Consider the following 14299-nt stretch of genomic DNA (forward strand, 5'->3'; position numbering starts at 1 on the left):
GTCCAACCTGGCCTTGAACACGGTCGGGGATGGAGCATTCACAACCTCCCTGGGCAACCCATTCCAGTGCCTCACCACCCTCACAGGAAAGAATTTCCTCCTTAGATCCAATCTAAACTTCCCCTGTTTAAGTTTGAACCCGTTACCCCTTGTCCTGTCACTACAGTCCCTCATGAAGAGTCCCTCCCCAGCATCCCTATAGCCCCCCTTCAGATACTGGAAGGCTGCTATGAGGTCTCCACGCAGCTTCTCTTCTCCAGGCTGAACAGCCCCAACTTTCTCAGCCTGTCTCCATAGAGGAGGTGCTCCAGTCCCTGATCATCCTCGTGGCCTCCTCTGGACTTGTTGCAACAGTTCCATGTCCTTTTTATGTTGAGGACACCAGAACTGCACACAGTACTGCAAGTGAGGTCTCACAAGAGCAGAGCAGAGGGGCAGGATCACCTCCTTCGACCTGCTGGTCACGCTCCTTTGGATGCAGCCCAGGACATTGTTGGCTTTCTGGGCTAATCGTTACGTTACTGGCAGCCTCAGTCCTTCTGTGGTTTCATCTCATGAGTTTGGGAATTTGGGGGTTATTTTCAACTGCCCCGTCTATTTTAAACCCTTCTAAAACCAAAAAAAAATCAACAAATAATGCCTTGGAACAGACTGATCCTTTGAGCCATTTCCCTAATTAACCTTTGCCCCTCAGGAATCGGCTTTGGTTCTGTTCAATCAAGTGCAATGTATCCCAGTCCTTAATAACCAACATCTCCTCTGAGGACCTTGGAAATGTTCCATGACTTCTCTAACTGCTGCCCCTCTTAGCATTGCACCAGCGTGCAGGGACAGCGCTGGAGAAGAATAGGTAGGACTAACAAGAGGACAGCAAGAGAAAAGGCCATAGGAAGGTCTGTAATTTAGCAAAGTGTTTCTAAAAAGTGCATCTAGCTCAGGGCTTATGTTTTCAGTACTCTGCACCGCAGATGGAGATGGGTTAGCAGAACTTTATGAGCATAATGAATAAGACAGTTTATGCGTGCACTCACTGCATGCACCCAAAAGGATGCCTCTTTTGTGACTTCCTCTGATTTAGAAGTTTGAGGGGAATTTTTGGAAAGGGAGACTTTGTACAGGTGGAAACAAGCAGATGATGCCCTGCCTCCTTCCCCTTAGCTGAAAAAAGAATTAGGCTTTGAGACATGATCCTGTATGTGGAGGAGAAAGTAAATAGGATGCTTCCCTGCTGCTCTTAATCCTCTCTATGATGGACCCCCCCCAGAATTAGCATCAGTGCCCTGCTGAGCATCAGTGCCTCACCACTCAGGAGACACCTTTTCTGTGTAGATGGACAAGAAAAAGATGATGTTTCCTTAGCGTCACGGAGTGTCTGGGAGTTTTGAGCAGTTCCCCTCTTAATTTCACTGTGCATGACCTGCCTGTATGCACAGCAGCATGGATTTCATCCCTTTGGAAAGAGCTTGGAATGAGTGTTCCCAAGGAGGAGGTCAAGAAGGCTTCCAGGTCTCAAATATAACATGGGGACTCTCACGCTTTCTGTTGCCACTTGTGGGTTGGGTCATTTTGTGAGCATGTCTTCCTTCCTTCCAGAGTGCTAGGAAGAAGTTCTTGCAACCTCCCTTTTTGGTTTTGCACTGTGCATTGGGAACACACAGTGTCCAGGGTTTATGCATCATCGTTCCTTCCCTGCAGTGGTATACCTGTGCTGAAACCACAGCATCATGTGGACGTAAATCAGCCCCTCAATGCTAAGTTTATAGGTCCTGCAAAGTGATGGCTTTGCTGCAGGTGTAGGAAAGAGAACAGCAAGGAGAGAGCTGCGTGTTGGAGAGGAGTGAAAGAGCATCCCTGGACCCAGGGAACCGCTCAAATGGGAAAAGAAAGGAGTGAACTGTTTCAGTTGCCTCCTGCCTGTTAGGTTGGGTGATGCTGTTATCCCCCCCAAGCTCAGTAGTAACCATCAATAATGCATGTTTTCCCCCTTTTAGTTCCATTACAATTTCCTTTCTCCCCATGACAAATACTCCAGTCACTCACACAATGTAATAGTATCCACGGATGCAAACACTGGGGGAACAGTGTTTGTATACCAATTTGCTTGATGGATTTCAGCTTCTCTGCTCCTTCCATTTACTCCTGGTTCCCTTTCAGCTACAGTGCCTTGATCTGCTTTTGGGTTTCAAACCATTCTGCAGGCAAATCAATGATGACTAGACAGCAAAGAACACATCCGGACTGCAAAAATTAGCTCTAAATAGATTTACATATATGTATCTATGTATGTATCGTTTCTATCAAGATTATGTTCATCAAACTATATATAAAATTTATAATAGCTATTTAACATATAATATGAATATATAATGTCTTTAAATACACATGATATGATAATATAGATATAAATAAGGTAAATAGATATCTAATTTTTTCTCTAAAGGAAATCCATCTCCCTGTTTTTATTCTGCTTTCTAGTTACTGTAGATGTATTTTCTCCTGCGACTCTCCCAGATCATTTTATGGTGTCATTAGCTGGCAGCCAGTCCCAAAGCTGGGACTTTAGATGGCATGGTATTCCTACCCAGGCCCATCAGTTTACTTCATAAGCAATCTGATGTCTTCCAGCAGCTGTTAAGATGTGGCAGCAGACAGGGTTTTTCCCTTTCCTTTAAGGGGTGATTGAGAAGATGCAAATGCTTTTAGTGGAAAAGGAGAAACCGGTTTTATTTCCTTGCCAGACTTCGTAGGGGCTGATGGAGGAAGTTTATGGGGCTGAAAGTCATTAAACATGTTTTTATTCCTTCTTCTGTCTCCTTTTGGTTTTACTGGGGTTTGAGTAAACAGGGTCCGGGGGGAAGGACACCTTTTAAAGTGGGATATGCCAGCAGAAATGAGCTGTTTTTTCCCAGTCCATGCATTGATGAACGACTTTAAATGTTGCTCCTTCACTGTAAAGGCTGCACAAACCCTGCGACGGTCACTTCCCCATCCTTATTGTTAACTCACCAACCACCAAAGGAAGAACAGGGCTGGGATGTGAATGGTGAGGAAACAGAGCATGCTGTTTGGGAGGAGAGCTGGGGACTGAGGTCAGGGATGGGGAGAGCAGGCAGCTGATGGGGAGGGCTCCCTCCCAGGTACCAAGGGTGGTCAGCACGGCTCAGCTGCGTTTTGTTTTCCAGCTCTCATGTTTCATACCCATCTCTTAGAGCAGAACTGATTCAGGAGTGAGGCCAGTTTATGCAGATACACAAATACCATTTTAGAACTCAAATTCAATGACCCAGGGGGTTTTGTACTGTTCTTTTTGTTAACTAACCCAAACGTAAGTCTGTCATCAAGCACTTCTGTTGTGTGCATCCGTGCTCTTCTCTTTGGGTATGTAAGTCATCTGTAAAATGTTCACCATGGACCACAACATCGTTATGATATCTCATCTCAAGAGCAAAGGGAAAAGTTTATGGACTGAAAGGGAAGGAGGAGGGGAATGATTTAATGATGCTCAGAACAGCAGTTTGGGGTTGAGTGGTTTTTATACAGGCTATTTATGATCGTGTCTGTGAGCCGAGCTGGAGCATGATTCGGCACAGCTGTCTGCTGAATAAGGAGCCAGAAAGCTAAGAGAAGTCAAATGGCATTTCTTGATGTTGTTAACTTCAGTCAGGCTCGTGCGCTGACTCACAGAAAGCATGAGGGTTTTGGAAAAACCTCAGGCCCCAGGCAAAGATGTATGAGCTTGCAAAGCAAATTGAGGCCAGCCCTCAGTTCACATTGCTGCTGGGTGACAAACCTGGGCTGGAGATGATGTGCTGCACCGATCCATGGGAGACGGGCGGTGCTGGCTGCCCGAGGAGCTCTGCTCTTCGTGTGCCAGGATGTATAAGTGAAGTGGCAGCAAATGTGGCTGTTCTGGCGTGCCTGGAGGCTCCCTGTGCCCCAGCTCTCTGCAGGCTAAGGAGGCACAGAGAGCCAAGATGCAGGCAGTGGGCCTGCCAGCTTCCAGCTGGGATCTTGTGCGCTGCTTTTGCAGCCCCCCTGCATCCTGGTGCCTAGCAGCTTCTGTAGGATGCCATCATGATGCTTCAGTGCTTCACTGGTGCTGATCACTGAACTTATTGCTTCACATTTTCCTCACTTGTCATCCCCTTTTTCTCAGAATTCCCATTCTGCGCTGAATGGGAGCCTCAGCTCCTCTCTGGGGTCAGCTCAGCAGAGGCAGGTCACTGAAGTCTGGAGACCTTCTCCTTTAGTGCTGACAGCCAAGTGACCTATGTCCCCAATGGTTGCAATTCTAATGCTGTGCAGGGGTGGTCCAGAAGCTGGCTGTAATTCTGGTTCTCCTCTACCCCTATGCTGGGGCACCCTTCAAAGGGGTTTTGGAGGAAGCAGCTTCTCTTCCTCAAGTGCATTCTGCATGAATGGTTCTTGCATCTGACTTGCATGGTAGTTTGTGTCTATGCCATCTGGCTTGCTGCAGAGCCACAGCTGCATTGGATTGCAGGCAGAGGACCCTGAGTTGTTTCTTAGGAAGTCCCTGACATCCCCGTTTCAAGAGCAGATGGGGTTTTATGGGCAGTGTGAACTCGAGCTGGGAAGTGAAGCTCAATGCAAATCAAACTGTGGCTCACGGCGAATAGGAATGCACCAACCAGCAAGGGACCTATTGGCAAGTTTGTAGTGCAAAAGGCTGCTAAAAAGGCTCACATTATTCCTGGGTATGTGGGATTAGAGAGAGGAACCCAAGGCTATGTGTTTTTAAGTAAGAAGACCTTGAGGGAAGGATTGCGATGCTGCCCCAAGGAACAGAAATGTGCTTTAGCTATAGGCATTTGCTTAGCACTGTGACTAGTCTTCTGGAAACCAAAAGGAATTCCCTCAGAGGAGAATGCTGTGGGTCACCCCTGGCCAAGGAAGGAGGGAGTCGTGTTTCCTTGACAGCACATCACGGTTGTGTATTTGTACAGCTGGAGGAGAGTCCCTCACCCTGAGCCCTGCATGTTTTCAGGTCTTTTGAGTGTGCCGGAGGTGCCAGGTTATTAAATGCAATAGCTTTGGTTAAATAGATCATGCAAGTAATGGAGGCGGGGAGTATTTTTAACAGAGCTTCAGATACAGCAAGGCCATCTTTATCGAGCTGGTGTAGTTACTTGCGTTGCAGGTTTCTCAACACTATGCTTTAAGGCTGGTGCAGTGGAGCAGGTGCTCCAGGATCCAAAAGGTTTCTTCAGGAAATAAGGTTTTTCTATGACTTCATTCACGAGGTACTGTTTGCATGGCACAGATGAAGAAGAAAGAAATGACACCGGGGCACATAAACAGGGTACTGAAGTGTGCTATCATAGACAGCAAGGTCTTGAGCTTCAGCACTGGCTTTTGGTGGCTCTCCTTGCATTTCTGCTTTAGTAGGGATCCTCCTTCCCTCTCAGTTACTGATTGTATTCCTGTGTGTTTGAAATGGTGGGTGAGCACACAAGCTGCAAGCAGCAGACGTAGTTGTGAGTTGCTTTCAGAGTTTGTAGGATTGCTGATGGAGTGCATAAATGAGTGGCCTGATGTCTTTGCAAAGCATAAAGCCCCCAAAGCAGCAGCCTTGAAAGAAGCTGCATTTCTAAGCCAACACTGCATAAAGTAGCAGATACTAACACTGATTGGAATTGCTGGAAGAAATAGCAGTAAATAACTAGCTGTCGAGCAGTTTTCCAGGTATTGGTCTGTAATGCAATGGGCAGAGAGCATCTGTGATGCTGCTTCAAGGAAAGAAGTATCTTGGAGCAGGGTCTATGAAAGCTGATATTTGCATTTACTGATTGCTTTTGACCCAGAAAAAATACTTGAAAGAGTGAAGCACTGGGCAGACACTGATCTCTGTGCACTGATAACTGTAGAGGGAAGGCTTTTTTTCACCAAGAGTTAAACCAGTGTTGTTGCAAATCACATAGCAGCACTGAATTCGGATTTGCTTCTGGCCTTGCATATGCAGTATCTCTGCAGGATGTAAACGTTTTCTGTGGGTTTTTCACCTCTAAACAAGAGTACAGCATCCCTGTAAACACAGCGAGATAAGGTAAGAAGATTCCTGCCCCCTGTTTTATTGCTTGCTTCTGTGTAACTTGGTATTCTTTGTTTTAAATAGAAACGTGCCGGTTGAAGGAGTTCTTGTGGGGCTTTACTAGTGTAAATGGGAAGGAGGGTAGGTTTGTGCTGTAAGAAGATGATCTCCAATGAGAACAGTACCTGCATTTGCAGCAGGCTCTCTCTTTCTTCTGCAGTGTCAGATAATCCACAATTAATGTCCTAGAAATAAATCAGTCAACTGGGAGAAGCAGCCTTGGTTGATAAATTCTGCCTTTTCATGACCAAGTGATCAAAAAGTTTCTGGTTTCAAAAGGAGAAAGACAAAAGCAGTTTGTATAACAAACCCCTTGCTGTATAGCTTGCAGGAGGGAATGGCAAAATGTGGGGTTTTTCGATGCACCTTCCAGTTCAGCTGAATGCTTGTGTGCAGCACAAATGGGAACAGAAAATCGTGTGCCCCCTGCTTGGGCTTTAATGGAATACCTTTCTCCTGATTATCCTGTTGTTTTCTGAACTATCTCCACCCTCTCTGTCTTAGTCATAATAGCCTCTACAGGCTGGAAATGTATGGAGCTATTTTATAATTCATTGGCTTTTTATGATGGTCTGAAGGCACCTGAAAACTAGAAGTACATTAAAGTAAAAGCACATTTGTGTTTAGGGCTTAGGCTGTGAATACCTGTAGTGGAAAGCATTGTAACAGGGTAGAAGGACACGATTAAAGCTCTGTTTTGCCAGCTGCTGTCACAGGATGGATTTACATGATTAATGTGTAAGATGTCAGTGGACGCTCAAGAATTATGCAGCATTGCTCTGAGGTTTTGAAAGAGGGATAAAACTTCTTGTAGTACGTGGCCAATTATATCCTTTGGCAGACTTGGTGGGTGGCATGTACTGCCCCGGGGAACTGAAGTTCCTCTCTCATTTCATTAACCATATAGTCAATCTAAAGCTTGAAGTAGGCACCGAAGCTGTGAAGAGCTAAAACTTAGGTGGGCTGAACATCAACTGTGTCATCTTAAAGTAGATGCCTGGCTCCATAGGTGGATGTGTTGCTGTTCCCTTCTACTCCCTGGCTAAGGTAACTGCTGTGAGTGCCCAGGGATGGGGAGGTGTGATGTGGCCTCACCAGTGCTGCGCAGAGGGGCAAGATCGCCTCCTTGAACCTGTTGTGGGACCCAGAGAAACCTGTTGGTACTGAAGAACAAAGCTGACTAAACCCAGTAGAAATGTTGAGAGTCTTCCCTTGTGTTTATCATTCAGAAGATCCTTAATTGTTCATTTAAGGCATTGAAAATGTAATGATTAATGCACTTCCTCTGTAAGGTGAATTCAGGCATGCTTTTAAGTTGGAAACCAGAAAATCTTGTTTGCTGCTTCTACAGGCTGCTTTGTGAAGTGGGAGGATAAAAAGAGAGCTTCAGTTCTGCTGTTACTTGTGTTTCTGTAATGCTTGCAATGGAGTGATTCATTCTTTTCTTTCTCTGTTTTTTGTTACAGTATCAAGCTTTTGGCTGTACAGGAGCTGGTTGATAGAGAAGCTCTGGAAAAGGTATTTTAAAACGTATCTAATTGTCCTAATACATTTAAACTCTTAAGCCCCTGTTTTAGCTGGGCTTCCAGCTTTAAGGAAAATCATGCGGCATAAAATAGGACGTCTACCGTCTACCTAGCTGTGTAGTATGTGAGGTCAGAGGGATGTTGTTTTAGCCAAGTTGATGGCGTGCTTTTGGTGTTTTCTGATCCTGCAGTGGGCTTGGGGTGAGCAGTGCCCCCAGCCTGCTCATATTAGCTTTCCTGAAATCAGTTCCTGCTAACAGCTAAGTAGATGATTTGAACCAACAAAGATGAATGCCTGAAGCAGAGTGAGTGGTTGAGGAGTCCCCTTTGAACATCCAGCTCAGAAGAATGGCAGGAGGTGCCTTGGCAAGAATATGGTTTAATTTAGTGATAAACAGATCAAAGCAGCCAACTATTCCACATTGGTCCTAGCAGCAACAGCTGAGTATATGGTGTTTATTATTAGCTTCAGCTCTCCCCCTGTCTGTCTTGTGCAGGGATAGGCCTGCCTTTAAGCCTAGCCTTCCAGGGAGCTGAGGGATGTGCCATCCATCACTGTCCCAGGGATGGTGAGGTTTGTAAACAGCCTATGCATGGCTGAGGAGGGGGAGACAGAGGGGAGGAACTGTGTGGAGCTGATGGCTTCCTGCCTCCAAGCGATGTGGTCCTGTTCAGGGGGTGCATCCCCCTGGTCCAGCGCCATTAGCTTAACCAAGGTGTCTCAGCAGCCTGAGATCCCACCTGCAGAGATACAGCAAAACCAGCAGCTGCAAAAGGCTGGAGGGTTTGTAAATGAAGCCCGGTGTTGCAAACCAGATCTTTTCCTTCTGCGTGAAGAACCTATGCGGTCTATGATTTTCCTGGCTTGGAGAGTAGGACTGCACTTCCAGAAGTGCTGGGACTGGTGGGTTCCCTTCACTTTCTGCACCTTCATCTAGCAGACCAAGCAACCAGCTGTGAGGCAGCATGGAAATGTAAGAGACTTGGTGGGGTTCAAAGAAAACCCCTGGACTCAGAGCCCTGCTGGGAAAACTGCTGCTTTTGTGGCAGGTAGTGAGCTGGCGCTGGCACAGGGAGCCTCTGTGAGTGACATGGCAAGGAAGGAAGGAAACCTTCTCCTGCCTTGTGCACATCCTGCCTGTGTGAAGGAGAAGGTCCTGCAGCACTGGGGTAAGGCTGCATCTGCTAGGAGCTCTAGAAATACTGCGTATGATGAAATGCAGCAGCCGTGGGTGCTTCAGCCTTGGCTGGGTTGGTGTTTCACAGAGACCCCATGTACAACCCTGTTAGTTCAAGAGGGGCATCTCTTCACTGGCTTTCGTGAGCTCTGATTTTGACCCAGAGGGGTGGATTTTGTTGAAAGGCAGTGACAGATGATGACCAGGCAGGTGATGCTGTAGGTCTTGCATGCAAAGGCATGCTTCTCAACCACTCGTTGTGCAAAACAGGTTAATATTCACACATTGTCACTGCTCACTGCTCACAGCAGTCCGTGTCTCTGGCACCTCACACTCTGTCCAATTCTCACCTCTCTGTGGGGCCCAGCGCCTCCTAACACATACTTGGGAAGGGTGAGTGCCCTTAGCCTAGTGGGAATGGCTGATTGAGGCATTGCCTGGGGCTCTGCAGGAAGGTCTTCCGAAAAGCTCAGCCTCAGGAAAGGGATCTTTCTAAACTGAGCTCTCTGAATATTTGATATCTGCTTTCATACAATGCCAGGCTTAAAGAATGTAAAAGGCCAGATTAGCCCTCTGGAAAATACCAGGGTGGCATTATGTAAGTTCAGATAAATTTGCTGTCTTTAGGTTTTAAATACAGGAGGGGGTTAGGGGAAGCAGACAAGAACAAAATCCCGTGTCCTGCCTGCTTGCAGAGTCAGGTTTTGAGGGCACACGCTGAGCTTTGCATTTGTAAATCATTATTTCCCTGCATTGTATTGCAGGGAAATAAACGGAATGTTATTAAATAGTAATATTTTAATATTAACTGCCGGATTGATTCTTCCTGGGGAAGAGGCGGAGCTCTGGGAGAGCTCCCCAGGAACTCTCACCCCAGGGTGTTTTCCAGTATTTTACTCGGTCTACGTGCTATTTCTAGGTTTGGGAAGTCCTTACTTGCAGATGAAGAATTCTCCTTGGCAAGTGTTGATTGCACCTGTTTTGGGAAGGGGAACAAACTAATTCTCCAGAGGAGCATGCTGTCTATATAGCTTAAAAAGAAATCTGTGCAAGCAACAGACTGCACCGCCTCACCAGACATTTCCCATTGTTGGCTGTTCTGATGGTTAACTCTCTAGTCCTTTTCCATAGGCAACAGGTATGCCAAAATGTTTGTTGGCATTGGTGCTTGATGCCAGTAGGATGTGCAGGAGGAGCCACCCAGTTAAGATGAATATAAAAATACTCTTTTCATTCTGTCAAGTGTTCCCCCTGCGCCTTTCAGGTGTTTCAGGGCTCTTGAACTCATTTCTCCTTCAGAAGTAGGTTATTGAACAATTTTAAGTAATCTGTGCAACAGCCTTATCTTTAGTAACCCCCTGACAGCTTTCTGTTTTGAGAAGGTTTTTTTGGGGTAAAAGCAACAGTAACCCATGATTTTCCTATTTGTGTGTTAATAAGCAGGTGCATCTGCTGTTACTGTTGATGAGGAAGGACTGTCCACTTGATTCCACCAACAGCAGTTTGGTCGCTTCTCATCTGGGAAGTGCAAATCGTGTAACCCTCATCTGTGGTTTGTGCAAGTGTGGAATTCAACTGCAAAGTGATGATTATTCTGCTTGAAGTTGAAAGTGATGGATCTAGACTGGCATGAGAGATACAATGGGTAGACTGAAGGGTGGTAGGAGCTGGGATGAGAATTGTGGTTTTGTTCAGGGTGATGTTCTTGAAGTAGGTGATGACTTGCAGCCTGAAAAAATAGGGTAAGTAAGATAGGCTTCACTATCAAGGTTTGTTTGTGCCAGTGGTGCCAAATTTGTGCACTGTACGCTATGTCCAAGAGGTCAGTGAAAAGCAAGTGAGAAGAACAAAGTAATTATCAGTAGGCTTACGTTGTCTGTATGGGGATTGTCACCCTCAGATTTGGAGTCACAAATAAAAAGGGGTTGAAAGTCTTTCACCTGGTGTTTGGAAGTAGAGTTCCTGTAGCTGCGAAGCACGGGGTACATCCCCTAGGCAGCAGCAGAGGTAGTGATTAACCTCTAGCTGTCTTAGTGCAGGAAGGGATCTCCCGTCTGTGGGCCAAACATTATGTGGTCACCCATTGGGCTTATGAACATGAAGAGCTGAAATGATAGAATGGGAGACCTCTGGTCAGCTTTCTCCTCCACATAGATTCCCCCCTCATTTGAAAAGGTATTTCTGTCTCTTCAAAGAGGATATCCTTGCCCTGTTGAATGAAATGGAAAACTTAGCGCTGTAAGCAAGCAGTTCCTATGATCTGTGCTCATTGCTTTACTTTTCCCACCTCCCTCAGCAGTACTAATGGCTGGAGTTGTCTCCTGTGATGTGGAATCTGTTTCCTGGGTTTTCTCACCCATAGGAAAGACAGATGTCTGTATTTGAGAGATGCGCACTAGAGGCAACCCCTTCCCATCAGGCAGAACTTTCATGTTATGCCTGAGGAATCAGTGAACCCCAACTGCAGTAGATACTGAGCAGGTGATATTGTTTTAGTACAAGAAAATCACTGCCTGTCACTGATCAGAAGCAGCTTCTGTCTGAGGGGAAATGCAGTGACTAATGTTGCCTACTTTTACAGGGTAAGACCCAGGAGATGAGGACAAAAGGGAATACTTGATCCTATCTAGTGGCATCGCTCTAATAGTGCCACTTCAGCTACAGTCAAAATCACGTCTGTGAAACGCTGAGCTGCCCTGTGCATGCTTTGCTGTAGCTGCCTTCTTTCCACACAGCACACAGAGAATTTTAACTCGGAATTTGCTTTTGTTTTCTTGATCTGTTTCCTCCAGATATTATCTGAACATAAAAAGTGTGACGTCAATCGAGGTTCCAGAATTTCCAGTATGAAATGCATCTGCTGCAGGTTTTTATTTATCTTTGGTCTGCTTTTGAGTAGGTCGAGCCAGATCAGTGTTTAATCGTGATTAAGCCCATTGTAATCTCTGTTCTGTCTAAAATCCCTCTCGGAGCAGAGCGGGATGTTTATTTGTGACAGGTTATCCCTTTTTGGTGTTTGGAAGAGGCTGTGCTCTCCATTTCAGGGGTAAGCATAGGCACGTCGCTTCTTGCTCGTGTGGGTATAAATATATTTGTGTGGATATAAATATGTTTGTGCGTGCACTTGCTAGGGCAGTTGGACGTGAGCTGTACCGTGCCTTGACATGGAGCAGCTGGTCACCGCAGGGCATTTGTCTGGCCCGTCACCATTTCCTTGGTGAAAGCACCAAGTGGCTGGTCACAAGTCAATGCTGCCCTTGCAGGCAAATGTTATTCCTTGTATATAAGCAGGCATTGGCATGGGAGCTACCATCAGTGTCTCCTGAAGGAAGAATAGGGAAGGGATAGGACAAGGGGTAACGGGTTAAAACTGAAACAGGGGAAGTTTAGATTGGATATAAGGAGGAAATTCTTTCCTGTTAGGGTGGTGAGGCACAGGGCCAGGTTGGACAGAGCCTTGGGTGACAGGGTTTAGTGTGAGCTGTCCCTGCCCATGGCAGGGGGGCTTGAACTAGATGGGCTTTAGGGTCCTTTCCAACCCTAACCATTCAATGAATCTAAGATGGCAGAGGACAAAGCGAGTTCATAGAACAGGACCAGTTTTGGATAGTCAGCAGTTTTGGGCAAGGGTGTTTTGTAGTTTGGTTGATTTTTAACTTTTTAGTGGATTAACACAGCTGTGAGAGTGTTTTAATTTCAGCCCAAATAATTTTTGGTAGCTTATATGGATTAAGTGATACATATGTTCTCTCTGGGGAACCAGAATCCATTGCATCTGTTAGAGCAGAGCCTTGGTCAGGGTTGGAGGACAGTCCCGTAGGCTCTGTGGAGAGTGTGCTAGTGAATGGAGGCAAAAACCATCTATTACTTATGCTAACCTATAAATAAAGAATGTGCTATTCGAGAAAGGAATCAGTGTCAGATTGGGCTCTTTAAATTTACATTTAGAGATGTGAAAAAGAGTATAAAAAGTGTATGAGGTGTTTTTATAAAAGGTGAAATAACATGTCCTAGTGCCAGAAACTGAGGAGATTCTCCTAATAATAAGCATCCACCCCCAGAAATGAATGGAATGGGATGTGAGACAGATTTAAGTGACTCTGCAGAAGGTGGCACAGTGTTCTGTATGGTGGCATAATCAATGCCTGAAGGAAGAATAAATATTTGAGGCTGGCAGTGGTTGTGAGTCATATTATATATTTTTCTCTTCCTTGTTTTTGTGTTCTTACCATGGGAAAGAATGTTTGCTCTGAGCAGAGATGAAAATCAGCTGGGGAAAACGGTAACAGAGGGAAAGAAACGAATGGAAGTAGAATGGCCAGTGAATAACTATTTCTGTTGGAAGTCTCTGTCAAGGTGGCCAAACTGTGGCCTTGTAGTAATGAGGGCTGTGCCTTTTCCTTGTGTCACGCCAGTTCTTAACATCCTGCTTTTATTCCTTCTCATCCTGCACATCGGGACAGTCCTTTAAGTCTTTACCACCAGGTATATGCCAGAAGGGCACAAGCTTTTAAGTAAAATACCCAACTCACTTGCTTACAGCTCTGGAAATAAGTGCATTTCTATCCTGGGAATGGAGAGAGACCCTGTTATGTTATGTGCTTAAGCAGCTTTCCTCGATTAGTAACAGCCAAAACTGTGGGTTCCCTGTTCCCTCTCTGTTCTTCTTTTGTATTAGTACGCTTTCTTTCACCTCCTCTTTCCTCCGAGCAAAGGCAATGTGCATGTAAGGAGACTGAGATCATGGCAAATCAATGTAGCTCCCTGGGTGGCTGGTTTTTTATTGTTTGGGGTATGTTTAATGGTGCACCAGAAACTATTTCTCAGCGCTTTCAGGTCTCACGTTTCGTAGGATGGTTTTCTGTTTGCTTTCCATATTAAAGGCTAGGCTCTGATAAACTGATTTTCCCTGTGTGTAGTTACTGGGTGAGGAAGGCTGTGCTCGCGGTGGTTTGGTTTTACACCCTGCCGCAGAAATCGATTCCTGAGTTTCAGGTTTCATGAGGAAGGAATCACCCCAGGGAATAAACAAAAATGAAGTGAAAAATCAGAGGGGTTCCCAGCAAGCCACTGATTGCAGCGGTTGCTGCATTGTCCTACTCATCTCAGTGATACCTTCCCTAAGCACGCACACGTATTCCCAGAGAGGGGTATTTCTGCTGGCAGAATTATAAATCCCGGCCTGGTGTGGGCTGGAATGGACCTTAAAGCTCCTCCAGCTCCAACCCCTGCCACGTGCAGGGACCCCTTCCACTGGAGCAGCTTGCTCCAAGCCCCTGTGTCCAACCTGCCCTTGAGCACTGCCAGGGATGGGGCAGCCACAGCTTCTCTGGGCACCCTGTGCCAGCGCCTCAGCACCCTCACAGGGAAGGACATTTTCTTTCCAACACAGGAGCAAGTAAATGGTTGAGTCCCAGGGTGGCTCTGGTTTCGGCGCAGCTAGCCGGTTGAGCAGACTGGTTTATGAATGTGACAAAAGCGTTTGA

At 46.0% G+C, this 14299-nt stretch overlaps 1 protein-coding gene across 1 annotated transcript in view; it reads left to right on the top strand.

Moving 5' to 3' along the window:
* The window catches only part of EEPD1 (endonuclease/exonuclease/phosphatase family domain containing 1), a 56482-nt gene that overhangs the window by 24155 nt on the left and 18028 nt on the right, over nt 1–14299 (top strand). The window contains exon 2 of the mRNA XM_061442992.1: nt 7576–7627. Within this exon, the coding sequence (XP_061298976.1) occupies nt 7576–7627 (52 nt within the window). The remainder of the gene's footprint in view (nt 1–7575; nt 7628–14299) is intronic.

This window comes from Pezoporus flaviventris, unplaced genomic scaffold (assembly GCF_033815535.1).
Source record: "Pezoporus flaviventris isolate CSIRO_AGI_PZ_B2104156 unplaced genomic scaffold, CSIRO_AGI_Pfla_v1 ptg000267l, whole genome shotgun sequence".
NCBI classification, from domain to species: Eukaryota; Metazoa; Chordata; class Aves; order Psittaciformes; family Psittacidae; genus Pezoporus; species Pezoporus flaviventris.